Source organism: Leuresthes tenuis, unplaced genomic scaffold (assembly GCF_036924035.1).
Source record: "Leuresthes tenuis unplaced genomic scaffold, fLeuTen1.0.hap1 SCAF_8, whole genome shotgun sequence".
NCBI lineage: Eukaryota > Metazoa > Chordata > Actinopteri > Atheriniformes > Atherinopsidae > Leuresthes > Leuresthes tenuis.
In genome coordinates, this window is record NW_027325362.1 from 12,855,798 (window position 1) to 12,880,131 (window position 24,334).

Below are 24,334 nucleotides of genomic sequence, written 5' to 3' on the forward strand. Positions count from 1 at the left end.
TTAGCGGTGTTGGTAGTGTTCATTCCCAGTCAGATTGTGATGTGAAGTGTTTGTCTGAGAGGAGCCTTCGGGTGCTCTCTGAAAGCTGAAAGATTGGTCACGGTCTGCAGTTCTGCTGTGAATCTGGTGGATTCTTGATACAAGCTGTCCTTCGATCAGAATGATGTTTGAACTGCGGAGGTGTGCTCTCTGCTGATTTGTTTGTTCAAAATCATTTTTAGTGCCTGGTCATCTTCTGTTTGGGAATTAGAATTCTGCATTACTGTTCCGCATCTGGTATGACATTTTGACTAAAAGAAAAACAAAAAACAACTCAGAGAATTAACTTGGGGTCAATATTATCTCTCCTGAGACTGTCCAGCGCTCGCAGCATATCTGCTGTATTGTGCTGGAATATAGGCTATCCTTTTTTTCAATAAAGCCATCTTCACCAGACAATCTGCTTTTAATGATAGAAAAATATACTTGACAAACAAACTTAATACACAGTTTATGCAGATATAAGGACTGATTACGAACATGCAAAATTGCACTATTTCTATCCATATATAACTTGGCTACATGTTTCATAGTGTTGTTTTGTTTATACTTTTACATTTAGATTTCTTATTATCATACTGTAGACAAAATTCTACAATGATAGCACTGCCATGTACCTCAGTGAACAGTAATAAACTTGATTCCTCAGCTAGTGTCAGACGTCACCTGAACTATTTGATAGTTTCCTGTGGGTAATACAATGCTAAGTTTTTAGGTGATTGAGAAAAAAAACTTCCTCCAAACCTATTACAAAACTCCAGCTCTCCTACCTCAAACAAACAAAGATCTGGTGACGCTGCATATGATTTGCGCACTCTATAGATGAAGGTGTGATATGAGAAATTACGCTCTGAGAGCTCTGAAAGAAGTCTGGGTCTGAATTAAGGAGCTGACTTTTACCCAAGAAAGGACATTTTGACACAAACAATAGTTTTCAAACAATATCAATTTTCATCTGTTCGCTCCTTTGTCATTTACAGCATGAACAAATATTTCCATATTCTCTTAATTTGCCTGATTGAGTTGATTTCCCTTTTTCAATTTAGATTTTTAATGTGACTGCAATATACAAATTCTCATCAGCCAGCCCACATGAAGCCACTTCCTTTTAGATGAAGAACGATTGCATCCAGCACATTATTAGGAAGTAGAGCGTTATTATTGCAGTGCGCTAGTTCATGGTGTGCTTGCTCACTCAACATGACTCTTACTCTCAGCATTCTTCTTATTCTTACTGGAATAACAGGTGAGTGGCAATGGGTCGTTTTAAAGTGGTTAAGTTTATGTAGGCATTTTGTTATCTTTGTGCTCTTCGTGTCTGATAATGATACTGGTTTCCATTATGTTGAAGTTACCCACTGATGTTCTATTCCCTTCAGAAAAACACGCAGTTCATAGACACTGGGAGTGAGTCTACTCATTAAAACACTGTGTTCTTCTTGCAGGAATTCACAGCATAACTACAGTTGATAAAGTATCAGTGAAGGCTGGAGCTTCCATCTCTATCCCCTGTCTTTACAGCTCTCAATACAGAAACCATGTGAAATACTTATGTGCAGGGTATTATTGGCCCACCTGCTCATATGCAATTAAAACAAATCAACGGCAAAGTTCAGGAAAGTATTCAATCTCTGATGATAAAACCCAAAACATCTTCATTGTGACTATAAAACACCTGGCAGATGGAAACACTCACTACTGGTGTGCTGTGGAGATTGATCAAGGGCCTGATGTGCGTCAGTACTTTCAGCTATTTGGCACCAGAGGTAAGAATTCTTTTTCATGCACATTTTCAAATATTTCCTGAAATTTTAACACCGTAAAAGTCTCGCTTTTGCAACAAAGATTGGTTGCATTCTACCTTTATATTATCAATCACAGCTAATAAGAATAAATCGAATGTCTGAAGGCTTCCAAAGATTTTCTGTTGAGTACTCTTTGTTTCCTGTCAAGGTGAACCCAGGGTAAAAGTGGCTCAACAGGAAGTTACAGGCTATAATGGAGAAAACATAACCATCAACTGTCAATTCACTGACCCTGGAAAACTGAAATGGTGCAAGCTGGGCAGGACGTGTGTGACAGAGAAACCCGGATTAATAGATGGAACAAAAGTGTCCATAAAGAGCAACTCTGATGTATTCAGCGTGACGATGAGTGGACTGAGGCCAGAGAGCGCTGGCTGGTATTGGTGTGTCAAAGGTGACTTTCAGATGCCAGTGCATCTAACTGTTACTGAGAAACCCACAGGTATGTGAATGTAGACTCTGTGTTACATTAAATTATATTGCTGCACTACCCTACCAGATATTAACGGTTAATGATTGTCAGAATGGTAATCCTGTTTTGAATAATAGCCACACCTGATCCCGTCACTGCAGACGGAAAAATGACCACAGTTAATGATGAACCAAACAGGTCAGAAAGCTTCCACTGATATCTTGCGCTTATTGAACTTGGTTCCATGTTGTGTTCACGTCAAACTGACATCAAAGACATTATCTTCACTTAGCTTAATGCTCACAATGTGTCTTGCAGTGCTTCTTTTGACCTAATGAGCCTCGTCATCCCTCTGAGTTTGTTGATCTTGGCTGTAGCCGTGGGCCTATTAGTATGGTTTATATTAAGATGCAGTAAGTCTGATTATACTGTCATGCCCAACTGAATTTTAAATAATTTTCTTTCTGTTGAAATTTAACAAGTTGTGCTTTATCTCACTAAGTAAGTAACAGCTGTTTTGTTTTAACAGAAAAGGCTAAAATAGGATCAGAGGTCACAAAAGAGGTAAGTAGAAATGACCAAGTATCAGTTTCTGAGAATGATAATGTTGTTTTCTGCTAATTTGTTGAGACTGATCTATAATTTATCATGTGGACGGCGGACAGAGAATACATTTTGCAAAACATTTTCACGTTTCTGAGACTTATCAGAGCTCATTTGACTGTGTATCAGATTTTCCATTGATAGCCATCTTTGTCAAAGAAATTATGTAATTTCTAACATTAGCTACATCAGCTCAGACAGACTGAAATTATCCTTTTGTACTTAATTTGACTTGTTGTTTCTTTAAGTGCGGATGAAAATCCACTAAAGCTTTTGTTCAATTCCCATTTCCTACCTGCAGAGATCATGTGCTGAAAGTGACACAGATGTGACATACAGCTCTGTGGTTATTTCAACGCAACAAAGAAGGAAAGGGGTAACTAAGGGACATGAAACATCACAATGCTTCTTACTGTGGGACAGGTCCTCTTTTGACAGGGGCAGTGCACATTTGATGTACTGTGACGTGTTGCTAAAAGCTAAATTTAAGACATCAAAAGTCAAACAGCAAAGATACAAGACTAACATCAACAGCCAGAAGATCACTTTTCAGTTTATTCACTTGAATAAGTGGATTTGTGGAGCTTTCATCTCTTCTCCTCTCTAAGTGTCTTCTTATTTTCTTTTCCTCCTCCGACAGGGTGAAGCAAAAGTGGACGATGTTACATACAGCACATTAACTTTTCCACACCAACGCAGCACTTAAGCTTGAAATCTATCTACCTTCAGGTCTGTATCTGTTAGCTGACTTACCTTTAGTCATGTGTTGCATCGTGTTGTCTGCTGTTACCATCGGTTTGTAAAGCAACTTTTCACTTGTTCTTTTTTTGTTTTTGATCAAATCGTGTGAGGCACAGTTGCGCTGTTGTACAGAACTGTTTGTAACATGTTTGTAACATGTTTGTAATGACCACTGACAACATATTTCTGTTTTCTATTATTATTGTTAAGCCTTCACCTAATCAATGAATACTTCTGATACCTATTAGTTTAGTCTGATCGATAAGATAAGAAAAGTTTAGTTCCATTTGTAACACGCAAAGTTCAATGTACAGTGAAATGTCTGTATAAACTAAACGGTTTTGTCTTCGTTACTCTTTTTGATGGTATGCTCATTGTTTAAATTGACGTGTGCATTTCAAGCTCTGTGCAACTTAGTTATGAAAAGATTAAAAACATTTCCAGTTGTTTTCACTAACTTGAAACTGTTGGGTTTCTTCACAATGCTATAGACTCTATGATACTGAAAAAGTGTTGACATTACTACTTTGAGGTGACTTATTTGGCTCAATAGATAAACTAAAACAGCCACTGGTCCTTATTGTTCACAGTGTGTTCATGAGATGAACTCAACTCTGGCTTGCATTATGTGCTAAAGGAAACCATCTAAGATGTTATCTTTTATTAGATGTAACTATTAACTTGTAGCAAAAGTATAAAGTAAAACTATAAATATCTTATAGCTTTGACACAATCGCCATGCATGACATTATTATTTTCCTGAAGTAAAGCTAAGGATCATCACAGTGTCTAATGCACCTCATGTCCAGTGTCATATGTATAAGACTAAAAAGAGCGTTTGGGCTGTGGTTGATGTAAAGCACTTTTTCACGTGAATCTTACTGCGTTTTTAGGTTTAGTGAAAACAACTTACCTTTGTGGATTCAGTTAACTTAAAAACCACCAGCTTTCCATCTGAAATGAATGTTCTACCCTCAGTCAAAGTTAAACAATTAAGTTTACTACAAATCTTTAGTATCATACATCTGACGTCATGACACTTCTCTCCAGACCCACACTACCTTTTGCAGTTCAACTGCCATCTTCTTTGAGCATCAACTGCCCACGAGATTTTCTTTTTGAAGAGGAGTTGTGTAAAGTACTTATGAATAGTCAGTATTTCGTTTTCATTAGACATAATTTAGAACTATCTCAGATTGAAGAGTCGGGAAGGATTTCTGACAGGAAGCCAAGCTAAAACTAACAGCTATTCAGAAGGCAGCCATGAAAAAAAGTCAAATGTCATAGCAGTTCTCTATATTCTTTATAATTATGCTGAATCATTCTGGCAACAAACTGTCTGTATAACATAATCTGGGCAGCAACATGGTTATGCAGCACAGATGCTTTGTGGTAAAGAAAATATAGTTATAGGTTGAAAGTGAATGTTAACTTCCACTCTACGCTTAATTATGCAGTTGGAACGCTTTCATGCCTTGGCTTTTCTTATCAGGAATACTCCCCGATTCTCCAATCTAGCCGGTTGCTGACTAAAACCAATAAAAACTCATAAATACTCATAACCCCACTTAAAGGGAAGTTTAAAAAGAAACGGTCACAGCTTCTTTTTGTTAACGCATATCTTTTTGTGCTAAACGATTTAAAGAATTCTAATGTTTTCACAATAAAATGTAAAAGTTTCATTAGTGCAACGGAGATTTCTTTATTAGCTAACTTGCAGGCCGTGTTTCCCAGCATGCTTTGTTAATTCTGATTATAATTACACAGCAGTTGTCGTTAATTTATGCAGTTTGGTTTGTGACACCCTTAGTTAAGTTTGTGTGTGTGAGAGTGACGACCCCTGCGTAATCTTCCATAATCCATGTGGGATAAGGGGTCTTGCGTAATGAACTTATCATTAGTCATAACTCTTTGATCTACAAATCTGAAGTAAAGTATGATGTGACTATTAACTTAGTTTTGGAATCAACAACTGTAAAGTTTTTTTATTGTCTTTCAATAACGTTGAGTCGCAGTAATTGAAAATTCTTGTATTGAAAGAAACTAAATTATTTGAGTAGGTCTGACTTAAAATTGTTGAGGTAAACAAGCTTAATAAATGAACTTGGATAAATGTAATTCAATTACTTGTTACAAATTTTTAAAAAAAAATCACTTGAGTTGGTTCAACAACTCATTTTTTCAGTGTAAAGCAGCTAAGCGATTGTATTAAACTCATTGTAGACTTCCACTGACTGTCAAATTCAATTCCGAAATCACAATCCCCCATTGTTTTAACAACAGTGTTAGTGTAATAGCTACTGTACTACATTATAACCTATTACAAAAGGTACGCATATCGCAAAATGTAGTCAATCTCCACTAAATCAAGATGAAGTGACAACTTAATTCAAAGTGTATGACAATTTGTTGAGTTTTTACATAATATGTTGTTACAAGCAGCTTAAAACATTGACACCAGATTTGACACCAGAGCAAAAGCTATTTGAGATACCGCAATTTAGAACTCCTCATGTAACGGTATGAAAAAGTCAGAAAAAGACCAGAGAAGTGAAAACAGGATATGGCCAATGTAAGCACATATTTAAAAAAAAAAAAAAAAAGAAAAAAAAAAGGATCCTTTCTGTATTTCTAATTAAGTTATTAGGTCTGGTTATTTCTGCTTCTGGGTGAGACGACAGTATGCTCGAGTTTGTCACATATTGCAACATTTTGGAAACGGGACCTACATCCTATTTCAACGTGCTTCCTCTTTCAGAAGTGAGGCTGTTAAAACAGCATGCAACCTCCCGACATTCTGTGTTATTTAAAACTGGGGTTGTTTACATTACCAGTCAAATAATTCTCAATACATTATGATGGGATACGTCTTTGGCTATTAATAACACATCATCTATATATCAAGAAATACACACTTATATGATCTGTGGAGTAATTTTCACAGAGGGAGAGGGAAATAAAACATGAATATATTAAAGATATAATAAATGTGACTATGTACGTCTCACTAAATTGACAAAAATAACTGTTAATGTAATGTAATGCAAGATAATATTATCCTACACACATTTAGCTGACTATATCACTAGGCTGAAATAAGAAAAGGTTCTGACAAGAACTCGTAATATACGGAGGCACCCAGCACCCTGTGACAGTATCTTAAGTAGAAAGAGGGAGGCCCAGCGCTATAAAAGCATCAGAGCCACTATCTAGGATGAAACAACAAATATTGTGCATTCCAGCACATAGTAGAGGCCTGTAAGATGCAGGCAGGTAAGACATGGCATGGAACGCAATAAGCAAGTGGTGGGGATAGTGTACAGGAACATCCGTGCCGAACATGGATATGGAAAGTCCCAAAGTCAAAGTGGGAGATCCCTCAAAAGGTAGCAGAGAATGACAGAGCTAAGATCCTGTGGGACTTCCAGATCCTGACTGATAAACAGGTGATGGCTAACAAACACATTGTGGTGGATAAAAAAACTGCAGAAGGCAGTAGTGATAAATGTAGCAATTCCAAGTGACAGCAACAACACGACAAGCTTGAAAAAAAAAAAAAAAAAATGAAGGTCTGAAGGAGGAAGCTGAAAAGATGTTGGAATTGAAGGCAGCAATGGTACCGGTGGTGATTTGAGCACTTGGGGCCAAGACTTTCAAACCGGGAGAGTGTCTCCAGCAGATCCTGGGAACAACATTAGTGATCTCTGTGTGGAAGAGCGCAGCTCTCAGAACAGCTAAGATACTGCATAGAACACTCAAGTCCCCTGGTCTCGAGATAGCGGACCCGAGCATGAAGGAAGGGTACCGCCCACAAAGAAGGGCGAGTCGGGAGGAACCTTCATGTTTCTAAAATGTCCTTTTTCTTAGGTTTTTCTAGGTGAAAATAGTAAATGGACGTCTGCAGAACTGTAGGACCCGACTGTACTGAAGAATGGAAAAAAGGCTACTTGCAAAGGATAAATTGATACAAACTAAAACTTTATTAGTTTTCATGACGACAAACATTATGGACATGCAAATCTAAATAATGCACAGAAACAATTGGAAATGAAACTGCATGGCATTAAGAAAAAAAACAGGCACTTTTCAAGCTGAAAGAAAAAAAAATGCACCAGGGGACTTTCTGGTGCATTTGTTTTTATTAACCTGTTCACACATCAACTTTAGAGGTTAAAAACAAGGAGCTCCAATCAATATAAAATTATCATTATTTACAAATATTCTGCAAAGTCACAGGACTGCAGAACACCACGAATTCTACTTCATTTCCAACTCATGCTGAAAGATGCAGATTCTCTCAGGACCTAAAATCATCCCACCCACCTCAAGTATTTTACTTATCCCAATATAACAGCGTTATGGCGGCAAATTTTAAATGATCGCCATAAAACGTTCTAAAACAAGGTCGGAGTGCTAAAGTTCAAATTAAACAAAATATCTGAATCCAAGAGTTTTCAATATTATTGTTTATCGTGTTTGTGCCCAAAGAAACTGCACAACTTCAATCAATTCAGCTTGGGCTTTCATCTCGTTAAATAAAAAAAAGACTGAACTGACAATCTTTCTCATTTGCCTCTTGGAACAGCTGCTTGAATACGCTGCAGTGATTGAAACCCGTGTAGGATTTATGGTTTCTGTGTGAGAAAACGTACAAATGTGTTCTGAAGTGAAATAATGCGAGTAACTGTATCTGAACACTTGTGCTGTTCATTACAGTAAAACCAGAAGAAGAAAATCTACGACAGGTCGCAATAGACGTGCTTGGATGGCTCAGGAGTCAAATTCCATTCGGGGTTGAAACGACTCTATTCATTTTATATCGGGTGGTAAATAATAAATGCAGTTTTATTTGAGTTTTTGATCTAGTTTTTTTTTTTCTTCATAAACTTCTTGAGAAATTTTAATGTATCGGTGTTGTCTCTGTAAGCTACTTGGGCTCTGTGTTTGCTTTCTTTTCTTGCAATCCTTTCAACTTCAAGAATTTGGCCATGTGCTCCAATCGCAGGGAGCCTCGATGGATCCACTCCTTGTTCGGATTATCCTGTGCGATGAACAAAGATATCAAAGATGAATGAACATGACAGCAAGCCACAGCAGAGCCAAATATTTCTGAAAATCTTTTGAAAATAGATCATGAGTGATATATATATATTTTTTTCTTTCTTTCTTTTTCTAAGCTATATCGCCACCTACTGATGACAGATGGTAGGAATTGGAGGAAAGTTCACTGATTTCCTTCAAATCAAACTGATTGTTAGATTGAAAAAAAACAGCATTCAGGCTATACTAAAAGACCAATCTCAGATTCTCTTTAATCCAGACATGATTATTCTAATTACTGAAAGAAAACTGGTATTTGTATATTTCATCCCAGGTCCTAAAATTAGTTGAATACAATCTTAAATCCCTACAACACCTAAAATGTCAACCTAACCTGAAGCATTATTCATTATTCATCTCTCACATTGTTGTGGAAGATATTTGGCCCGATATTCTTGTCAAGCTGCTTAGGTTCATTTAGGTTTGCGACCATTTGTTTACGCACAACTCTTTGAAGGTCTGGCACTGCTTTTGCATTTTGGCTTTGTTTTTGTGAAACAAGCGATGACATGGTTTAATTTATCGTGCGTTGTCTATCTGAGGTTTTATTTGCCTCATCTGGGAAGGACCATACAATTTCATTTTGTCCTGACTCATTCAGACACATTTCCCCATCACGGCGTGAATGTATACTATGAAGATCTATTGAAAAATGATCTAACTACGATGAAAATAAAAACACACATGAGAGATACTGACCTGAAAAACAACCTGTATCAAACTGCAATCGACCACCACAACCTCGCACTTCTGCTGGGCGCCATTTACTTCAACGTTGATGGACTGCCCGACCTTGTAATGGGTTAAATGGGGGTACGGCCAGTTCATCAGGTATTGTTTCATGAAACACTTGTGAGGGCCGTCTGGGATGTCGTCTATAGTATCTTCCACTGTAGGAGAGAAAAGAAAAGAAAAAAAAAAAGTCACTCTCCTCTCTGTGCTCTTACTAATTTGAACCTTACAGGCTCTGGTAGATGAAAAGAAGATGTAAGAATTTGTGCCCTTGATACTAAGAGGAAAATATGGGCATATTCTAAGATGACAATTCCAGTGTTCACTGGGCTTAAAAGTGTGTAAGAGTGATTCAGGGAGCATACAACATCTTCTCCACACATGCATTTGCCACCGCGGTGTACGAAATTTGCCTTAATGGAAATATTTGGAATGTGACGGAGAAGACTTTATGCAGAGGTCCGACTCTCTAATCATCAACACAAGATGTTGCAGAAGAATTCATGCAAACCTGTCTGGAAAAGAATGTTGTGACATTGCATAAGCCTATCAAAACAATAAGATGGCGAATTAATGCCATAATCAAAGTCAAAAATGGTCTAACAAAAGATTAGACAACATTTTTTTTATTTTTAATTATCATTATTTTTAGACCAGACAGCATACGGACAAAAACAGAAACTAAAAATACACGTCTCTAATCTGAGAACGTTTGAAATGAAAGACTGTCTCTCTCTTTCAATACAGATGCAGTATTTATTTGTATTTCTTAATATAACTGGTCCTGCCATCGCGAGCAGTACACCATGCAGGTAATGGAGAGTGTGAGTGAGTGTAAGCAAACAAGTCACACTTACATGGTCTGCACACAAGGTGAAGTGAAGGTAAACCAACATAGAGCGGTGTGTGATCATCAAGAAAGACCAAGAACCTGGAAAGGGAAAAATATATTTCCATCAAATCAGACCTTTAGGGATGCGTTTGGATTTTCTGTCGAAAAGTGTAAGGCACTGATTACATCTTCGATGCAGTGACAAACACATTCAAACACAGACCTCAAGCGGTTCTTTCTGCTGGGGAGCTCGGCCAAAATACCAGGTATGAAGCAATGGGTGTCATCTGAAGACTTAATAACAACACGGGCACCGACATGCAGCTGCTCCAGCTTGGGTGTGAAGTCGGAGGCTATATGATGTCCCGATACGAGGCTCTTCCCTTTTTCTAGAAAACTAACTTTGTACTTTAACCGTCCATCTTCTGCAAAGATTAAAAAGTCAAGACAAATGGGTCAAATCTCTCAGATCATCATTAACCATCTTATTGCAGTTCAAAAGTTATTGTGAGAAAAGGAAAGCATCATTCACTCTACAGGATCAAGGACACATCAAAAACACTGAAGGGTGGGCAATTTTCCCCTCTGAAATCTTAGGCTCTGGCTTTCATTTGGATATTACATTTACACAAACCACCCACATAAACATTTGCTGCTGTTAGACCAAAATTAACGAAATCAGGACTGGGGAGCACCCCAAGGAACAATGTACCATTAAAGTTTCCCTCGCCTTTAGCCGTTAGAAAGGCAAGGTGAGAATTATCCACGTAGACTGTTTGGAGAAACCAGCGCAAACCAACTGTGGCTACTTGTGGGGTGGAGCTTTATTAGCTGGGGCTATAGCAGGTTGTTGGAGAAGCTTGCACAAGCTAGGTTTGTTGTTTTTGCTAACATTAACATTTGAACTCATAACAACATGAAATAATATTCTGTAATGTCTTTTAGTCATTTATGTGGGATGCTGTTCCAGCCAAAATACACAAAAACTGAGATCAGAAGTTACTTATAGGGTCCAAGGATTATGATTTGAAAAACTGAATCAAAATACACATTACTATAATTTCAAAAGTGATCGACTAATCATCCATCAAAGTTCTCAGCCAGCTCTATCATTTATAACAATAAATACAAGATGTCTTTCAAATTTTTCTTTTTTTCCTTCCGTCTTACCTTTCGTAACTATTTCCACTATTTTCCCTCGTTGCCACCTCATGGCTCTCCTCCTGGCCAGCACAGTCATGTCTAATTTGAGCTCTACCTCTGGGAAAACAGGGCGGATCTTTGTGGTTTCAGCAGAGCTGTGGGCAAAAGCTGCAGATACTACAATGGGGCCTCTTTCTGTCACTGTGGGGGGGGAAACAAAACAGATTCACGAGAAATGTGAAACTGACAACTCAAATCTTGAGCATTTTTTTTTTCGCCACCGCTTATTTGTAGATGAAAGTGCGTGTCACAGTGTCAGTGATCAGCCTTACCACTCTTTTCGTTTCTGCATGTTGACGGCGGAGGCGTAGCTTTTGCTGATGGAGGCGTAGTTTTTGCTGATGGAGGCGTAGTTTTTGCTGATGGAGGCGTTTCTATTAAGTCACTCTTTTTGGGTTTTAAAGTTTTCTGTTTATTGTCTGCAACCGAAAAGTCAGAATCGCCGGAATCATCTCCTGGTTCCCACAACATGTCGGAATCGGAGCTGCCGGGGGACTCTGCCTCGCTGTTGAACTGCTGCGGCGTTGGTGGTTGCAGAACATTGATCGTACATTCAGGGAGCCTGGTTAATACTACGACCGCTCTTTTTTTTGGATCGAGAAAGTAAGGGCTGTTTTCAAATTGTCTCATTATCCTGGAGGTTTCATTCGCGGAGGGAAAGGTCCCGTATGACGATTCAGACGTATTTTCTGGGGAAAAAAAAAAAACATTAGCAAGATTGGGATATACGACAAACAAAAAGCACACAGCAGACATTATTGTGTATTGTCAAAAAGAAAATTAACATTCTATCAACCAGAGATTACTGTTTTTAAGCAAAATGCCAGAAATTTGCAGGTTACAGTATATTGAATATGGATTTGGAGCTAATTTGTAGCCTTTTGCATAATAAGGCCATCAAAATTGTCAAAAGATAATAAATCATGACTAAATATCTCCAGCAGACCCCAATTTGTTGATTTGTTGAGAAAATGCCACTTTTTTTTTTTCCTAGTCACGCAAATATGCACTCACCATTATGACTTTTTACCATCCTCTTGTACTTCTTAAGCTCCAGCGTTCGCGGATCCAGCTCATCCACTTCCATAACCACTGCAAAACACAGCATTTATGTAAATAAATAAATGAGGCCCTAAAAAGGCCAGTTGTAACAATCAGCAATGAAGATGCCTTCCATAAGGATACATTTAAAGTTTTAACCATGCCGTCAAAAACAACCATGTCCTGAAACAGCAAGACACAGTGACGCAGACGTGTGTTTGCTCCTGTGTCATATGTGCGTGACTGCAGAGCGAACATAAGACTCATGTCATTAAAAAACAAAGTGAAGCGAGCTGTCATTAGTATCTAGTGCTTCCCTCACTCACTTGGTCAATACTGGTTAATTTTTCTAAACAAAGGATCCCCGAGACCCTCGTGTGCCACAAGAGCACACACATTTCTGATGTTAGCGAAAAGGGCATTTCTACTCAGAATAGAGCAAGACCTTCTCCTCTCCCGACACATCACAGTCACACAGTTAATAAGATAAAGATGTTGCAAAGCGAGAAATTATCATTTTCTCAGAGTATTCCCACATTTGTGTGGAAAACTAGTTTCCCGAGTCAACCACAAACTTTATCCATGAAGTCTGTCTTCGTAAGCAAATGTAAACAAGGGAAAGTACTAATGGATCTGCAGAAGGAAATAACAAGAGTTCAAAACATCAAGACACAATGCAAACGGAGATGTGCCATTCACTCATTAAATGGGTCAGAGTTTAAGTGAATCTAACATGAATGAAAGACACAATAAGTGTGTTGGAATGCAATTACAATTCATGGGAAATCAAACTGTGGATTTAACACTTAAAGGAAGGGTAGGAAGGGATTGCAGATTTTTTTTTTTAGTATTTCTTTAAATTGTCTGTAAATTACCACGGCACCTTTAGAGATGAAGTCAAGGTCTGAAAGATGTGAAACTTTTGCATTAAAGTAGTGCTGCTGATTTTGTGCTGGTGCTCCTGAAATGTTAGACAGGAGCCCTGCTTTAAGTGTCTATCATTGACCTACAACTGTTTTCTGAATAAATTGCTACCTGGTCAAGTAATCTGGAACTTCAATTTTTCTTTCAACTTTAAAGCTGACAGTATCTCCAGTATATTTCTCCATAAATTCATCCCACAGCCCGTCTCGCTTACTTCCATTCCTGGATGTCTCCATACCTCTTAATGATGTACAACACCCCTGTTCTTGCAGTGATTTTGTGTAGCGCTCAAAATTGGTTTAATCCTCTTGTTGGTGTTTTTCAAAGCCTTGCCCCAAGTGGCATTACTGACCTTTTCACCTCTTCGATTCCTGCCTGTACCCTTAGATGCAGAGCCACCATAATCTCCTCAAATAATTTTTTCTGCATGGAATTTAATCTTAAATATTATTATTTTTCATTATCGCTTTTAACTTGTTTTCTCTCTTGTATTTCTTTGTCTTTAAAAGGTAAGATGCAAATCAAGTGTATTGTTTTCGATAGCATTAACAAATCTGCAGGATGTTCTGCCAGTTTTTCTGTCTTTCTGCTGAGTGGCATCTTAAATCAATAAGTAGATTAAACGTTAATCATAATAATAATAATAGGAAATGCAAGCTCATTCATCAAGATCCCTCAACCTACTAGAATCAATGATTGGCAAATCATAAAGCTAGAAACTCTTACTACAACAAAGACATTTTTTCTAGATTAATGGTTGCTACCACTAATGCTAGATGAAGATGAAACTATAGGCGCCGAAAAAAACAGAAAGCATGAAGATGTAATTATTTGAGACGTACACAAAGGACTGTCGCGAACCACATTAACTTAGTCACATTAATTTGTTTGTTTTAAATGTTTAACAGTCACACGGGTTGTTGCGTTGTTAGACATAGCATTAGCTTATATGTCTAGCTAATGTTTGTAATTTAGCATAATGGACCAAACTTACACATGCTAATATAGCAAAAAAAAAAAACACATCACAGCTTACCTATTTCCATGTTTTGATTTTTTGCATCAAAACAACAAAAGTCTTGTCAAAACACGACTTTAATATAATTCAAGTGTAGTTGTAATAAAAGCTACAGTGTAGCATTGGCTAGAAATTAAAATCAAGCTAGTGCCGTTTCCCTGGCTGCCGCTACCGTTTCTTCTTCGTTGTTGCTTAACTGCAGTTGGTAAAAAAAAGACATGTCGCATTACCGCCACCAACTGGAATGTTATACGAATCAAAACTAAACGATTCTAATCATTTTTTTTTTAAATTGTGAAAATGAAAAGAAAAAGTCATGTGAACACAACCATGTCTGTTCTTCTTTGACAAAAGCATATTACTTTGTATTATTTCTTCTTTTCTTCTTGATCAAATAATTCATACTTTCCTGTACTGTTTCTCTGTTTTTAATACAGATCAGTTATAAATTACTAAAATACAACTTGCAAATTATGGGTTCTCCCTGTCTTTGGAATCCGTTATTGTTCGTCTTCCCCCGTGGACCAACGTAGGTATTACACGCTTTGTTGTGAAACTGGGTTGATAATCCTGAAGTCCACATCACAAAAACTGGAAAAGATTCATGTCCATGGGAAGTGATAGTGGTAGTTGAGCTCTTATGACTGTTAATCCAAAAAAACAAGGAGAAGAAAAATTACTGGGCAATGACTGATCTGCATACTAATTACTTGTACAACTAATATACAGTAATCAAATATTATCATAATCAAGCATTAATTGCCTACCTCTGACTCTGAGGGTGCTGGTGGATCGCTGGACAGCAGGGCTGGTGGTAGTGAGGCTGGTAGATGGCTGGACTGCTTCATAAAATTTACTATCAGAAAGTTAATATGTGCTTCTCTAAAAAATAGTTTATAGTATATAGCAGTCGCATTTCCACCCGTAGGCAATGAAGAAAAAGTAAAAAGAACAACCAAGATCTATTAGAACTATTAAGTAGTAGTATAAATATGAAATTCAACATTTAAAATAGTAATATGAAAATAAGATTCATGTATAGAATATTGGATCCAACCAAAATGTACAAGTGTGCAGTATTAAAGTGTACAAATAAGCAGTATCTTATATAATATATATTATATTTAGAGTGTGTAAATATATATAAAGGGCATATAGAGAAGTAATGACCAGTGATTTTAGTTGTTATTGTATAGTGTGATGGCATGTGCCAGGAAATATTTCCTGTATCTATCCCTTCAGCAGATTTCACCTCATGTTAAATATCTGCAGATATTTCACCTCATGTTAGCCTTTTGTGGTTTACGACCCTCTTGACCTGATAATATTTTTCTCTACCAGATATCCTGTGACATTCTAAAAGAGATAAATAAAGTATACAGTTACAATGTTTCGCATGTTAATATTAACCCTCTTGCCAAAAATTAATAGTCACACACAGTGGATAAATGGACTAAAATGCTAAAAATGCCAAGAAACTGGGTTGGAATTTTTCACTTTAACATAACATTGTGTATGGATTCCCACAGGGTTTCTTACTGGGCTCTCTTCTTTTCTCCATTTGATATATATCTTCCCTTACCAACATGAGCAGAAAAAGTAACATTAACTACCATAATTATACCAATGAAAAGCGCTTTCAAAATTTCCCCTTGTGGGATTTATAAAGTATTCCGATAACAAGCCACTAATAATGCCGAACTCAAAATAAATTAACCACTAGATGGCAGCAAATATTCCATACATTAGGGAAAATTATTTTTGTGAATTAAAAAAAAAATCAAGAGACAGATAATCCCAATTTCTTGTCTTTCATATGAAATATTCCTGACTTCATTGTGATTTAATTCATGACTTAATGCTTGTCACTCCTTATGGGACAGATGACCAATCATTTGACATTTTATTATTATGTAAGTGATATGTTATGAATGAATGAGGGATAAAGTCCTAGTGCATGATAATTTCATTATTATATCAGTTTCAAAACCAGACAAGCAGTTAATTAGTAGTTGATAGTAAACTAAATATAAAATGAGTGAGGAACGAATCAGCAATGACTTGATAAATGATGATATATTATTAAGCATTTCCCTAATAATTCTTAAAGGATATACTGACAGGTTATGAGAGTTCAGTTACAATATCCTATGTACTGCCTGATACTTACCAGCTGGACAAGGGAGTTTCGGCACCAATAAGAAATATGTAGTGTCTGATACTTACCAGCTGTGTAGGGAGTCTGGGGAGGATGAGAGATAACAATAGTCTAAAATAAAACATTCTGGGAATAACCAATTCCTCAGTTAGTGTGTCCAGGGGAGGCTCAGTAGAGAAGTACACACCATATCCGGGCTTAATGCCTGATGATGGAAACATACAGTATCTTCAAGGTCACCCCAAAAAGCAGGGAGGTTTTACCCTAAGTAATGAGAGAAGCACCAACGGAGGGATAGAGATTACATGGACATTTGGGCTTTGAAGATCTCTCCAGACTTGAGAGATCTGGTTGGCAATAAAGGTTTCTGTGTTCGACCAAGCCTGTGTCAGCAGAGTTCTTCCTTTACCATCTACACATCAGCTGTTTTGAAGGCAACCATCAATAATGCACCACACCATCAAAGAGAATGTGACTCCAATGTCTCTTTTTACATGATTTACATTGTTTTTTATTAGCTGAATAGGTGGCATTGGTTTGTAGTGTGTCAGCTGAATAATTAAAGTCATAGGTTTACTTAAACTCCTGCAGGATTCACCACATTTACGGCACTAACCATGTCTGATCAGTCTTCCAAAAGCCGCTTCGCTTATACTTTTACAATAACATTATTACTCCACATAAAAACACTAAAATATGTTCATGAATGATTTTCTAGTGTGTTGGACGTGTTAATGGGCAGGTGATTTATTTCTTTATCTCAGTTGGTTTTTCAGAATAGAAGTGAGGTTTAATTTCCTTTAATCTTGTGATAAATTGATAAGAAATAAGCAAGGCACCCAATGAAATACTCATTTTCTACAAATGTACAATTCCAAGCAGAATCGGAGGGGTTTTATATGAAATTAAATACATTTTAGCCCGTTTAGCCTGCAGGCTCGAGGAATCAATGACTGTGGACGAAGACGCTAGACTGAGGCTCATGACCGAACACAACACACTGGCACAAGACAGGGGAGACGCAGACTATTTGAGCACAAGAGGAGCCATGGGGAACAGGTGGAAACACTGGGAATCAGGGAAGACAATCAGACACTTGACACAAGACGAAGGGCAAGGTACCTGAAACGAGAGGGAAGTAAATATTTCAAAATAAAACAGGAAATGACGAGACAAGACATGAATCAAAACATAAATCGTGACAAACTGTTGATTCTTGTGTAGATACACCTTACACTTAGGCTACATAACGTAGGCGGTAGGCCTATTTTGAACGTGAACTTAACCACTGGATTTGCAGAAATATTTTCTCAAAATGTTGTTTTTAAACTAAAATTTATTTTAATTATTTCCCGATATCAGTTCAACAGAAAACATATAGCCCGGACTATGAAAACAGTCTAAATATATATATTTTGTGGTCCTGTAAAATATGACGATATGCTGCTCTGGATTCTTTTAATTTTTTTCTCCATTTGATTGAAGCTTTTTCTTTGGGGGGCAGGGGGGGGGGGGGTGTCCCTACCATCCCCACCGGCGGTAAATCGCACTGCATATATACATATATAAATTGCAAGTAAGAATTTTTTATATTGTTTTTAGCATATGCTATAAACAATATAAAAAAATCTTATTTGCAATTTAGCTACTACAATCTCCATCATAAAAGAGCAAAAAATACAACATTTGTTCCTCTTCCACACAGAAGACGACATGTAACGTAAAATCTTTTCTGCTCAGGCACTTTTTTTTTACCACCCCGGGTCCTGAGCCGGGATATGATAGGTCAGGAATTCGTTACGGTGCAGTCTCCTTCAGTTCGCCCTCCAACCGGTGACGCCTGGCTCAGCCTTGTGGTGTGAGGAACATCTCCAATAAAGTCTATTAGCATTTCGCTAGCTCACTTTTCATCTGGTAAGGGTATGATTTATTAATTCTGACACAGTTGTTGTTCTTTACGACAGGAAATAATGAGAGTTCGCCACTGCTTTACGCACACCGGCTCTCTGCCGGCTACCAAAGTTAGCTGTGCTAATCGTATTAGCACGTTAGTCTGACACATGTCGGGCAGTAACCGACGGAGTTTCACGATATTCACATTCGTTGCCATAAAGCATCGTGTTTTCCTGTACGCTACCTAAGGAAATTTTTCCACTTATTACAACTTCAACTTTGGCGATGTTGGGTAACCTCCCTGTGGCCTAGTTCGCCACCAACTAGCAGACTCACATTGTCAGTAAGCAGGCAAATGAGCACATCCCGATAATTGGAACCGGCATATGCCTTATCACACCTTGCAGTGTCTGCCAACTAACTTGTAGTAATAATTTAATAATGGTCCCAGATCGTCAAAATAGCTTCTTTCCTACTGTCACCTTGTGTGTTGGCTGTCAGGCTACCCGAACCACAGAAACGCTGTAGTTTAGATAGTCTGTGTGGATTTTGAAAAGAAAAGTGAAAGTTCATGCTGCCACTTGCGTGGTAACGATTTAAAAAATCTTGATATGATCGTTTTTTCCTTCGTTTCGTTAACATGATCTAGAATTGAGAGAAGGGGCTTGACGGTGCGGAATTGGTGTCTGTATTTTCTTCAGGGTTGAGCATTATGTTTAGTCCGATACTTTCACGGAAGAATGACTGTGCAGCAGAACAGGTCATTCATTTGGTCATAAAAGTTTTATAATGCTTAATTTTATTGACAGCAGTGTAAACTGCTGTAATAATCTTGATGAATTTGATTTGCTCCTATGAACCAGCCTTCTTTTTCCTTCATAATGGCATCTGACTGTTCTCTGTATACTACATCTTAAAGATACAAGTGCAAAGTAACTGTGGTACATCACATCCAAATACCAGAACCTCTCCTATAATACACTTCTTTTTTTTTTTCTCCCACCAGCAGCTTCAATGGGTCTTTTTTTGGCTTTTGTTGTTTGTTTTCTAGCCTTTGTGCCTATGTCACATCCACACAATTAACAACTCTGTCATCTTAGTTTGCATGATTTACTTCTTGCCACATTTTTAATGTATGTAGTTTGATGAAAGTCCAGTTTCGTTGACTTTTTCTGTTATTTGTCTTTCACCTCTGTTTTCAGTTACCATGGCTGTGCCTCCTGCGTATGCTGATCTGGGCAAGTCTGCCAAGGACATCTTCAACAAAGGCTTTGGTACGGTTTCTTAGAGTTTGATCAAGTAGTGCAAAGATGCTGAAACTCCTCTGCTTCCAGATTTTTGAACAAAATAAATCTTCTCCTCAGGATTTGGCATGGTGAAGCTTGATGTCAAGACAAAGTCAGCCAGTGGAGTGGTAAGATTTGATTAATTTTGTTCTTTTGATTTATTAAAAAAAAGAAGAAGAATAGACTTACTAGAGTTTGCCAGAAACTGACCACAGCAACGATGCCAGTGCAAACTATTAACACCCAGCCACGTGGGTTAAAAGAGCATTTAAAATAAAATATCAGCAAGTTATTTCCAGAGCCCATTTTGCAGTTGTATGTTAAATCTGGCAAATTGTCAAAACTCAACAGATGTCGGTTTACTGTGATCTCTGCAACTGTGTGACGGTTTTTTGTTTATCTAACTGAGCATCAAAGCAGCTAATTTGCTATCAGAATGTATTATTTGCATAGACAGCTAAGCAATGCTTTCTTTTGTTGTAGCAGTTGTTGGCTTTAAGCTCAATAAATAAGAGTTGGTCAAAGCTCAGGTAGTCAGTTGATTCTTATTCATGCTTATTGAATTCGGTGCAACATTTCATGATGTTTTTCTTGTCATCGCTATTTCTCTAAAATTGTCTCCTGCAGGAATTCAAAACATCTGGTTCCTCCAACACTGATACCAGCAAAGTTGCCGGTGGCCTGGAAACCAAATACAAGAGGGCAGAATATGGCCTGACATTCACTGAGAAGTGGAACACCGACAACACCCTGGGAACAGAAATCACCGTTGAAGATCAGGTTGGGAACACACCAGAACAAGAAGACTCAACTTCACAGCACATAATTTATTTCTCTGATTGTAATATTCTGTTATTGCTTCTTGCAGATTGCAAAGGGACTGAAGTTGACCTTTGACACAACCTTCTCACCGAACACTGGGTAAGACAGCAGTTAAAATTAGCTTTATATGTTTTACTTGAGGACTTAACACATGAAGTCAGTGCTGCCTGTTGCGCCACTCACTGAGTAGTTATGGCAACCTGATCTTTGCTGCACATACTTCTGACGAGTGTCCTTGCCAGCCATGTGACACAAGTCCCAGTATGTAACTAGTATGGTGGAACACTTCAGTGTGATTGGATGTCGTTTGTCACTTCAAAACGGTGGGATAAAAATAAAAGCTCAGTTCGACCACGCTTTGGTTTCTGAGTGGTTTTGGTTTCTGAAGTAAAAAGAAAAAAAAATCATACAAATAGCAGAGCACACAGGCCGGGAGGAGCTTGTTGTTGTCCATGCAGACGTTAAAACCGCATGTTCAAGAATACAGTTTCATGCTTGGGATGAAAAATAAACATCAGTGCTTTGAGAAATATTTTTTAGTACAAAAACAAATGAATGAAATTTAAAAAAAAAAAAATAGGAAATTGCATTGTGTTGAATTAGATATTTAACTTCTGTAACAAAATAAACTGAGAATCCTTTTTGCACCCCTTAAATGGGCAAACGGCTTGTTGTAGGAAATATAACCCGACCCTGTTCTAGTCAGACTCGAATGCTTTTGAGTGTACGTTTTACAAAACCCCCTTTTTTGTCATCAACAGCAAGAAGAGCGGCAAAGTTAAGACTGCATACAAGCGCGAGTACGTTAACTTGGGCTGTGATGTTGATTTTGACTTTGCTGGCCCCACCATCCATGGCGCTGCTGTTGTCGGCTATGAGGGATGGCTCGCTGGTTACCAAATGAGCTTCGATACTGCCAAATCTAAAATGACCCAGAACAACTTTGCCATTGGCTACAAGACAGGAGACTTCCAGCTACATACCAATGTGTAAGTAATTGTTTTGTTTTTTTTTCTTTCATTAGCGGGATAAAACTGTTATTTTAAGACAACATATAGAGCTAAACAAAAGTGTTATTTATAGTTCTACAATGAAAGTTCAGTTCAAAGCAATGAAACATCTTAACTCAAGACACAGACAGTTGCACAGAAAGCATCTATGAACTGATGGAAAGACCTACAACTAGCTTGCAATGTCTCTTCATGTTCTGACCTTTACAGCAATGATGGAGCTGAGTTTGGTGGCTCCATCTACCAGAAGGTGAGTGACAAGCTGGAGACGGCCGTCAACCTGGCATGGACCGCCGGCAGCAACAGTACGCGCTTCGGTATTGCAGCCAAGTACCAGCTGGATAAAGATGCCTCCATCAGTGTAAGTAGTAGAGCTAATTTTTTTTTAGTATAAAGTGGATAAGTCTACAGATGGTTTTTATTATAGATTTTTTTTAAATTTTAAAGCCGCTGACTGACGCCTCTGACTTTTTTTTTTTTTTTTTAATATAGGCTAAAGTGAACAACAACAGCCTCGTTGGTGTTGGTTACACTCAAACTCTTAGACCAGGTAAGTCGCTAACAGTGACGCAATTTATAGCAAAACCCAGTCCAGCTCATTCCCTAAATGCTGACGAGTATGTTAAGGCTAAAGTCTGCCCGTCCTGTTTGTGCAGGTGTGAAACTCACCCTCTCTGGTCTGGTTGATGGGAAGAATATCAACGCAGGAGGCCACAAGCTCGGTCTGGGCTTGGAACTGGAAGCCTAAGCTGTCCCCATACTGCAAGGGACTAGGGAATATCAGAAGAATCTGGCCTTAAATGTATGTCCAACTCAAACCAGCAAGGGGGATATAATGGAGAGATTGGTTCAAAGGCTACAGCAACAAACTTGAGCGCCACTTAAAGTTGGTGCTTTTGTCTCTGGTACATTTTACCTTTTGTTGCTTTTTACTTTGTAGTTGCATCTATTTGGGAGACAGTTGTTGGCATATTATTTATAAATCATGTCATTGTTCCTGTCTGGCACTGCCATAATTATTTGATCAATACAATCCCTCTGTATGTCAACAACTCTGTGTGGCTTCATTGTGATGATCACAGACACTCCGTTTTTCTTTATGTGAGGACATTAGTTTGCGGATTTGTGTTTTTTTTTTTTTTCTCACCATCATCTGATATCCCTCGTCATCTTAACAGTTGTGACTTCCAAACAATCCGAAGTACACTAATTCTGCTATAATATTTAAATACAGCTTCGTCTTTCCTGCTCTTGCACACGAGGACACACGGCAGTTCTGGTTTGTGTCGGGGGGGTTTGTGATGTTCCTGTTCAGCTGCACACGTCCCTTAAACTGGGCAGTTTTCGGGTTGCTTACAGTTGGATTTTTATGTTTGAGAGAAACCTGCACACATGGTCGACCAAGCAGAACCAGTTTTTGTTTATTCTGTAATAACCGACAACTGGGGAGGGGGTGGGCACATAACTAATGTTCACAGTAATGCCAAACTATCCTTCTCTCTCGAGGTGGTGTGACGTAAAGTTGCACACGCTCTCTCGAAAGCTGCCTTCCTGTCCTGGGCAGAGATGGAGTCCACAGGAAGTCATGGAGGTCCTTATGTGTATGTAAACATTTTCAATAAAGTCTTTGAACTCCTCAGATGTCTTGTTAGTGTGATATGGTGTCAATAACATATTGGTTGACGAGATGGTTCACTTAATATAGACTCTGAAGGCATTTTAACAGAGGCTGGAAAGTGGTCATATGTATCATTATTGACCACCAAATTCTACCAGTGGGCCCGTCTGGGTTTTATTTTTGTTTTTTATTTGATGTCAGAACTGTATAAAAGTTGTTTTGACATCAACAGCAGAAACTGTTATTTAAAAAAAGAAAATTCTCATATTGGAGCATGAAGTCTTTAGAGTAACTGTTTTGTTTAGAGGCACCGCTTCGATTACGGTTTTAGCTCCGTGGGATGACATCAGCGTCTGCTAGAATCTCTTCAGAGGCTCTGTCAAATTAAATATTAAAATCAATTGGATTGTGTTCATTCAGCTTTGTTATTTTGTTAAAAAAAATTGTTTAGGAAATTCTGGCATTGTAAAACGTACAAAAATAATTTATTATATATATTTTTTTTGCCTTTTTCTTTTGGGTGTAGATTTGGGGGGGGGGTATACAGAATCATGAACTAAAACCAAAAGTCGCAGTTCCTGGGTTCATCTCTGTTTTATGACGGCATAATCCCAGCAGACAAGCCTGGAAGCTAGAACAACCTAAAGGGATGTCATTACACTACCGCTGGCTGTGTTGAAACCCCATTTGTGATAGTTCTGACTTTTTGAGACAATTAGCCTACTTTATCATTTCTGACTGGACCATGAAAGCCCGCCCTACACAGCGGGACTAAGAATTAGCTGCCGGCTGTCTCGAAAACAGCTAGAATTGATCAAGGTCTTCTCTTATCATTTGTGAATTGCTGCTGTTAGGTTCAGTGACTCGGTGTGAGATGTTTCTGTAATGAAAAAGTGAGCGGTGCCTACTCACAGAGTACGACCCAGAATCTGAATTGATGTTTGCACCTAGGTGTTATTAATCCATCAATGCTGATGAATAATCAATTTAAACAGGACAGATTAAACACTTTCCTTTTGCACAGATGTTAGGGGGGTTGCGACAAGTCCATAAATTACTTTTGTCAAACTGAATGACATTTTCTGTTAAGATTCACT

At 38.0% G+C, this 24,334-nt stretch overlaps 3 protein-coding genes across 3 annotated transcripts; 2 read left to right on the top strand and 1 right to left on the bottom strand.

The window, feature by feature from the left end:
- Positions 1-1,099: 1,099 nt before the first annotated feature.
- Positions 1,100-3,004, top strand: LOC140312580 (polymeric immunoglobulin receptor-like). The gene is made up of 4 exons (XM_072390359.1): positions 1,100-1,285; positions 1,485-1,805; positions 1,993-2,286; positions 2,394-3,004. The coding sequence occupies exons 1-4, from the start codon at positions 1,240-1,242 to the stop codon at positions 2,471-2,473; spliced, it is 741 nt and encodes a 246-aa protein (XP_072246460.1). The 5' UTR covers positions 1,100-1,239; the 3' UTR covers positions 2,474-3,004.
- Positions 3,005-7,598: 4,594 nt separating this feature from the next.
- On the bottom strand, positions 7,599-14,636 carry LOC140312979 (histone-lysine N-methyltransferase SETDB1-B-like). The gene is made up of 8 exons (XM_072390887.1): positions 14,469-14,636; positions 12,482-12,559; positions 11,740-12,156; positions 11,435-11,608; positions 10,488-10,689; positions 10,290-10,363; positions 9,400-9,590; positions 7,599-8,641 (listed from the first exon to the last, which is right to left on the bottom strand). Exons 1-8 carry the CDS (start codon positions 14,476-14,478, stop codon positions 8,528-8,530), a joined length of 1,260 nt encoding a protein of 419 aa, XP_072246988.1. The 5' UTR covers positions 14,479-14,636; the 3' UTR covers positions 7,599-8,527.
- Positions 14,637-18,404: 3,768 nt separating this feature from the next.
- vdac2 (voltage-dependent anion channel 2) lies at positions 18,405-23,258 on the top strand. Its single transcript, XM_072390888.1, has 9 exons — positions 18,405-18,522; positions 19,704-19,775; positions 19,866-19,915; positions 20,415-20,567; positions 20,656-20,708; positions 21,371-21,598; positions 21,830-21,980; positions 22,112-22,169; positions 22,276-23,258. Exons 2-9 carry the CDS (start codon positions 19,709-19,711, stop codon positions 22,365-22,367), a joined length of 852 nt encoding a protein of 283 aa, XP_072246989.1. The 5' UTR covers positions 18,405-18,522; positions 19,704-19,708; the 3' UTR covers positions 22,368-23,258.
- The last annotated feature ends 1,076 nt before the right edge of the window (positions 23,259-24,334 follow it).

Bases quoted from the DNA above. Each gene is read 5' to 3' on its own strand.
- vdac2 (XM_072390888.1), top strand. From the start codon at position 19,709: ATGGCTGTGCCTCCTGCGTATGCTGATCTGGGCAAGTCTGCCAAGGAC. The intron at 19,776-19,865 runs GTACGGTTTCTT...TCTTCTCCTCAG, and splicing joins CATCTTCAACAAAGGCTTTG to GATTTGGCATGGTGAAGCTT. The intron at 20,568-20,655 runs GTTGGGAACACA...TGCTTCTTGCAG, and splicing joins AAATCACCGTTGAAGATCAG to ATTGCAAAGGGACTGAAGTT.
- LOC140312580 (XM_072390359.1), top strand. From the start codon at position 1,240: ATGACTCTTACTCTCAGCATTCTTCTTATTCTTACTGGAATAACAG. The intron at 1,286-1,484 runs GTGAGTGGCAAT...TTCTTCTTGCAG, and splicing joins TATTCTTACTGGAATAACAG to GAATTCACAGCATAACTACA. The intron at 2,287-2,393 runs GTATGTGAATGT...TTTGAATAATAG, and splicing joins TGTTACTGAGAAACCCACAG to CCACACCTGATCCCGTCACT.
- LOC140312979 (XM_072390887.1), bottom strand. The intron at 10,690-11,434 runs GTAAGACGGAAG...TAATCTTTGCAG, and splicing joins AGTGGAAATAGTTACGAAAG to AAGATGGACGGTTAAAGTAC. The intron at 10,364-10,487 runs GTCTGTGTTTGA...TTCCCTTTCCAG, and splicing joins AGCAGAAAGAACCGCTTGAG to GTTCTTGGTCTTTCTTGATG.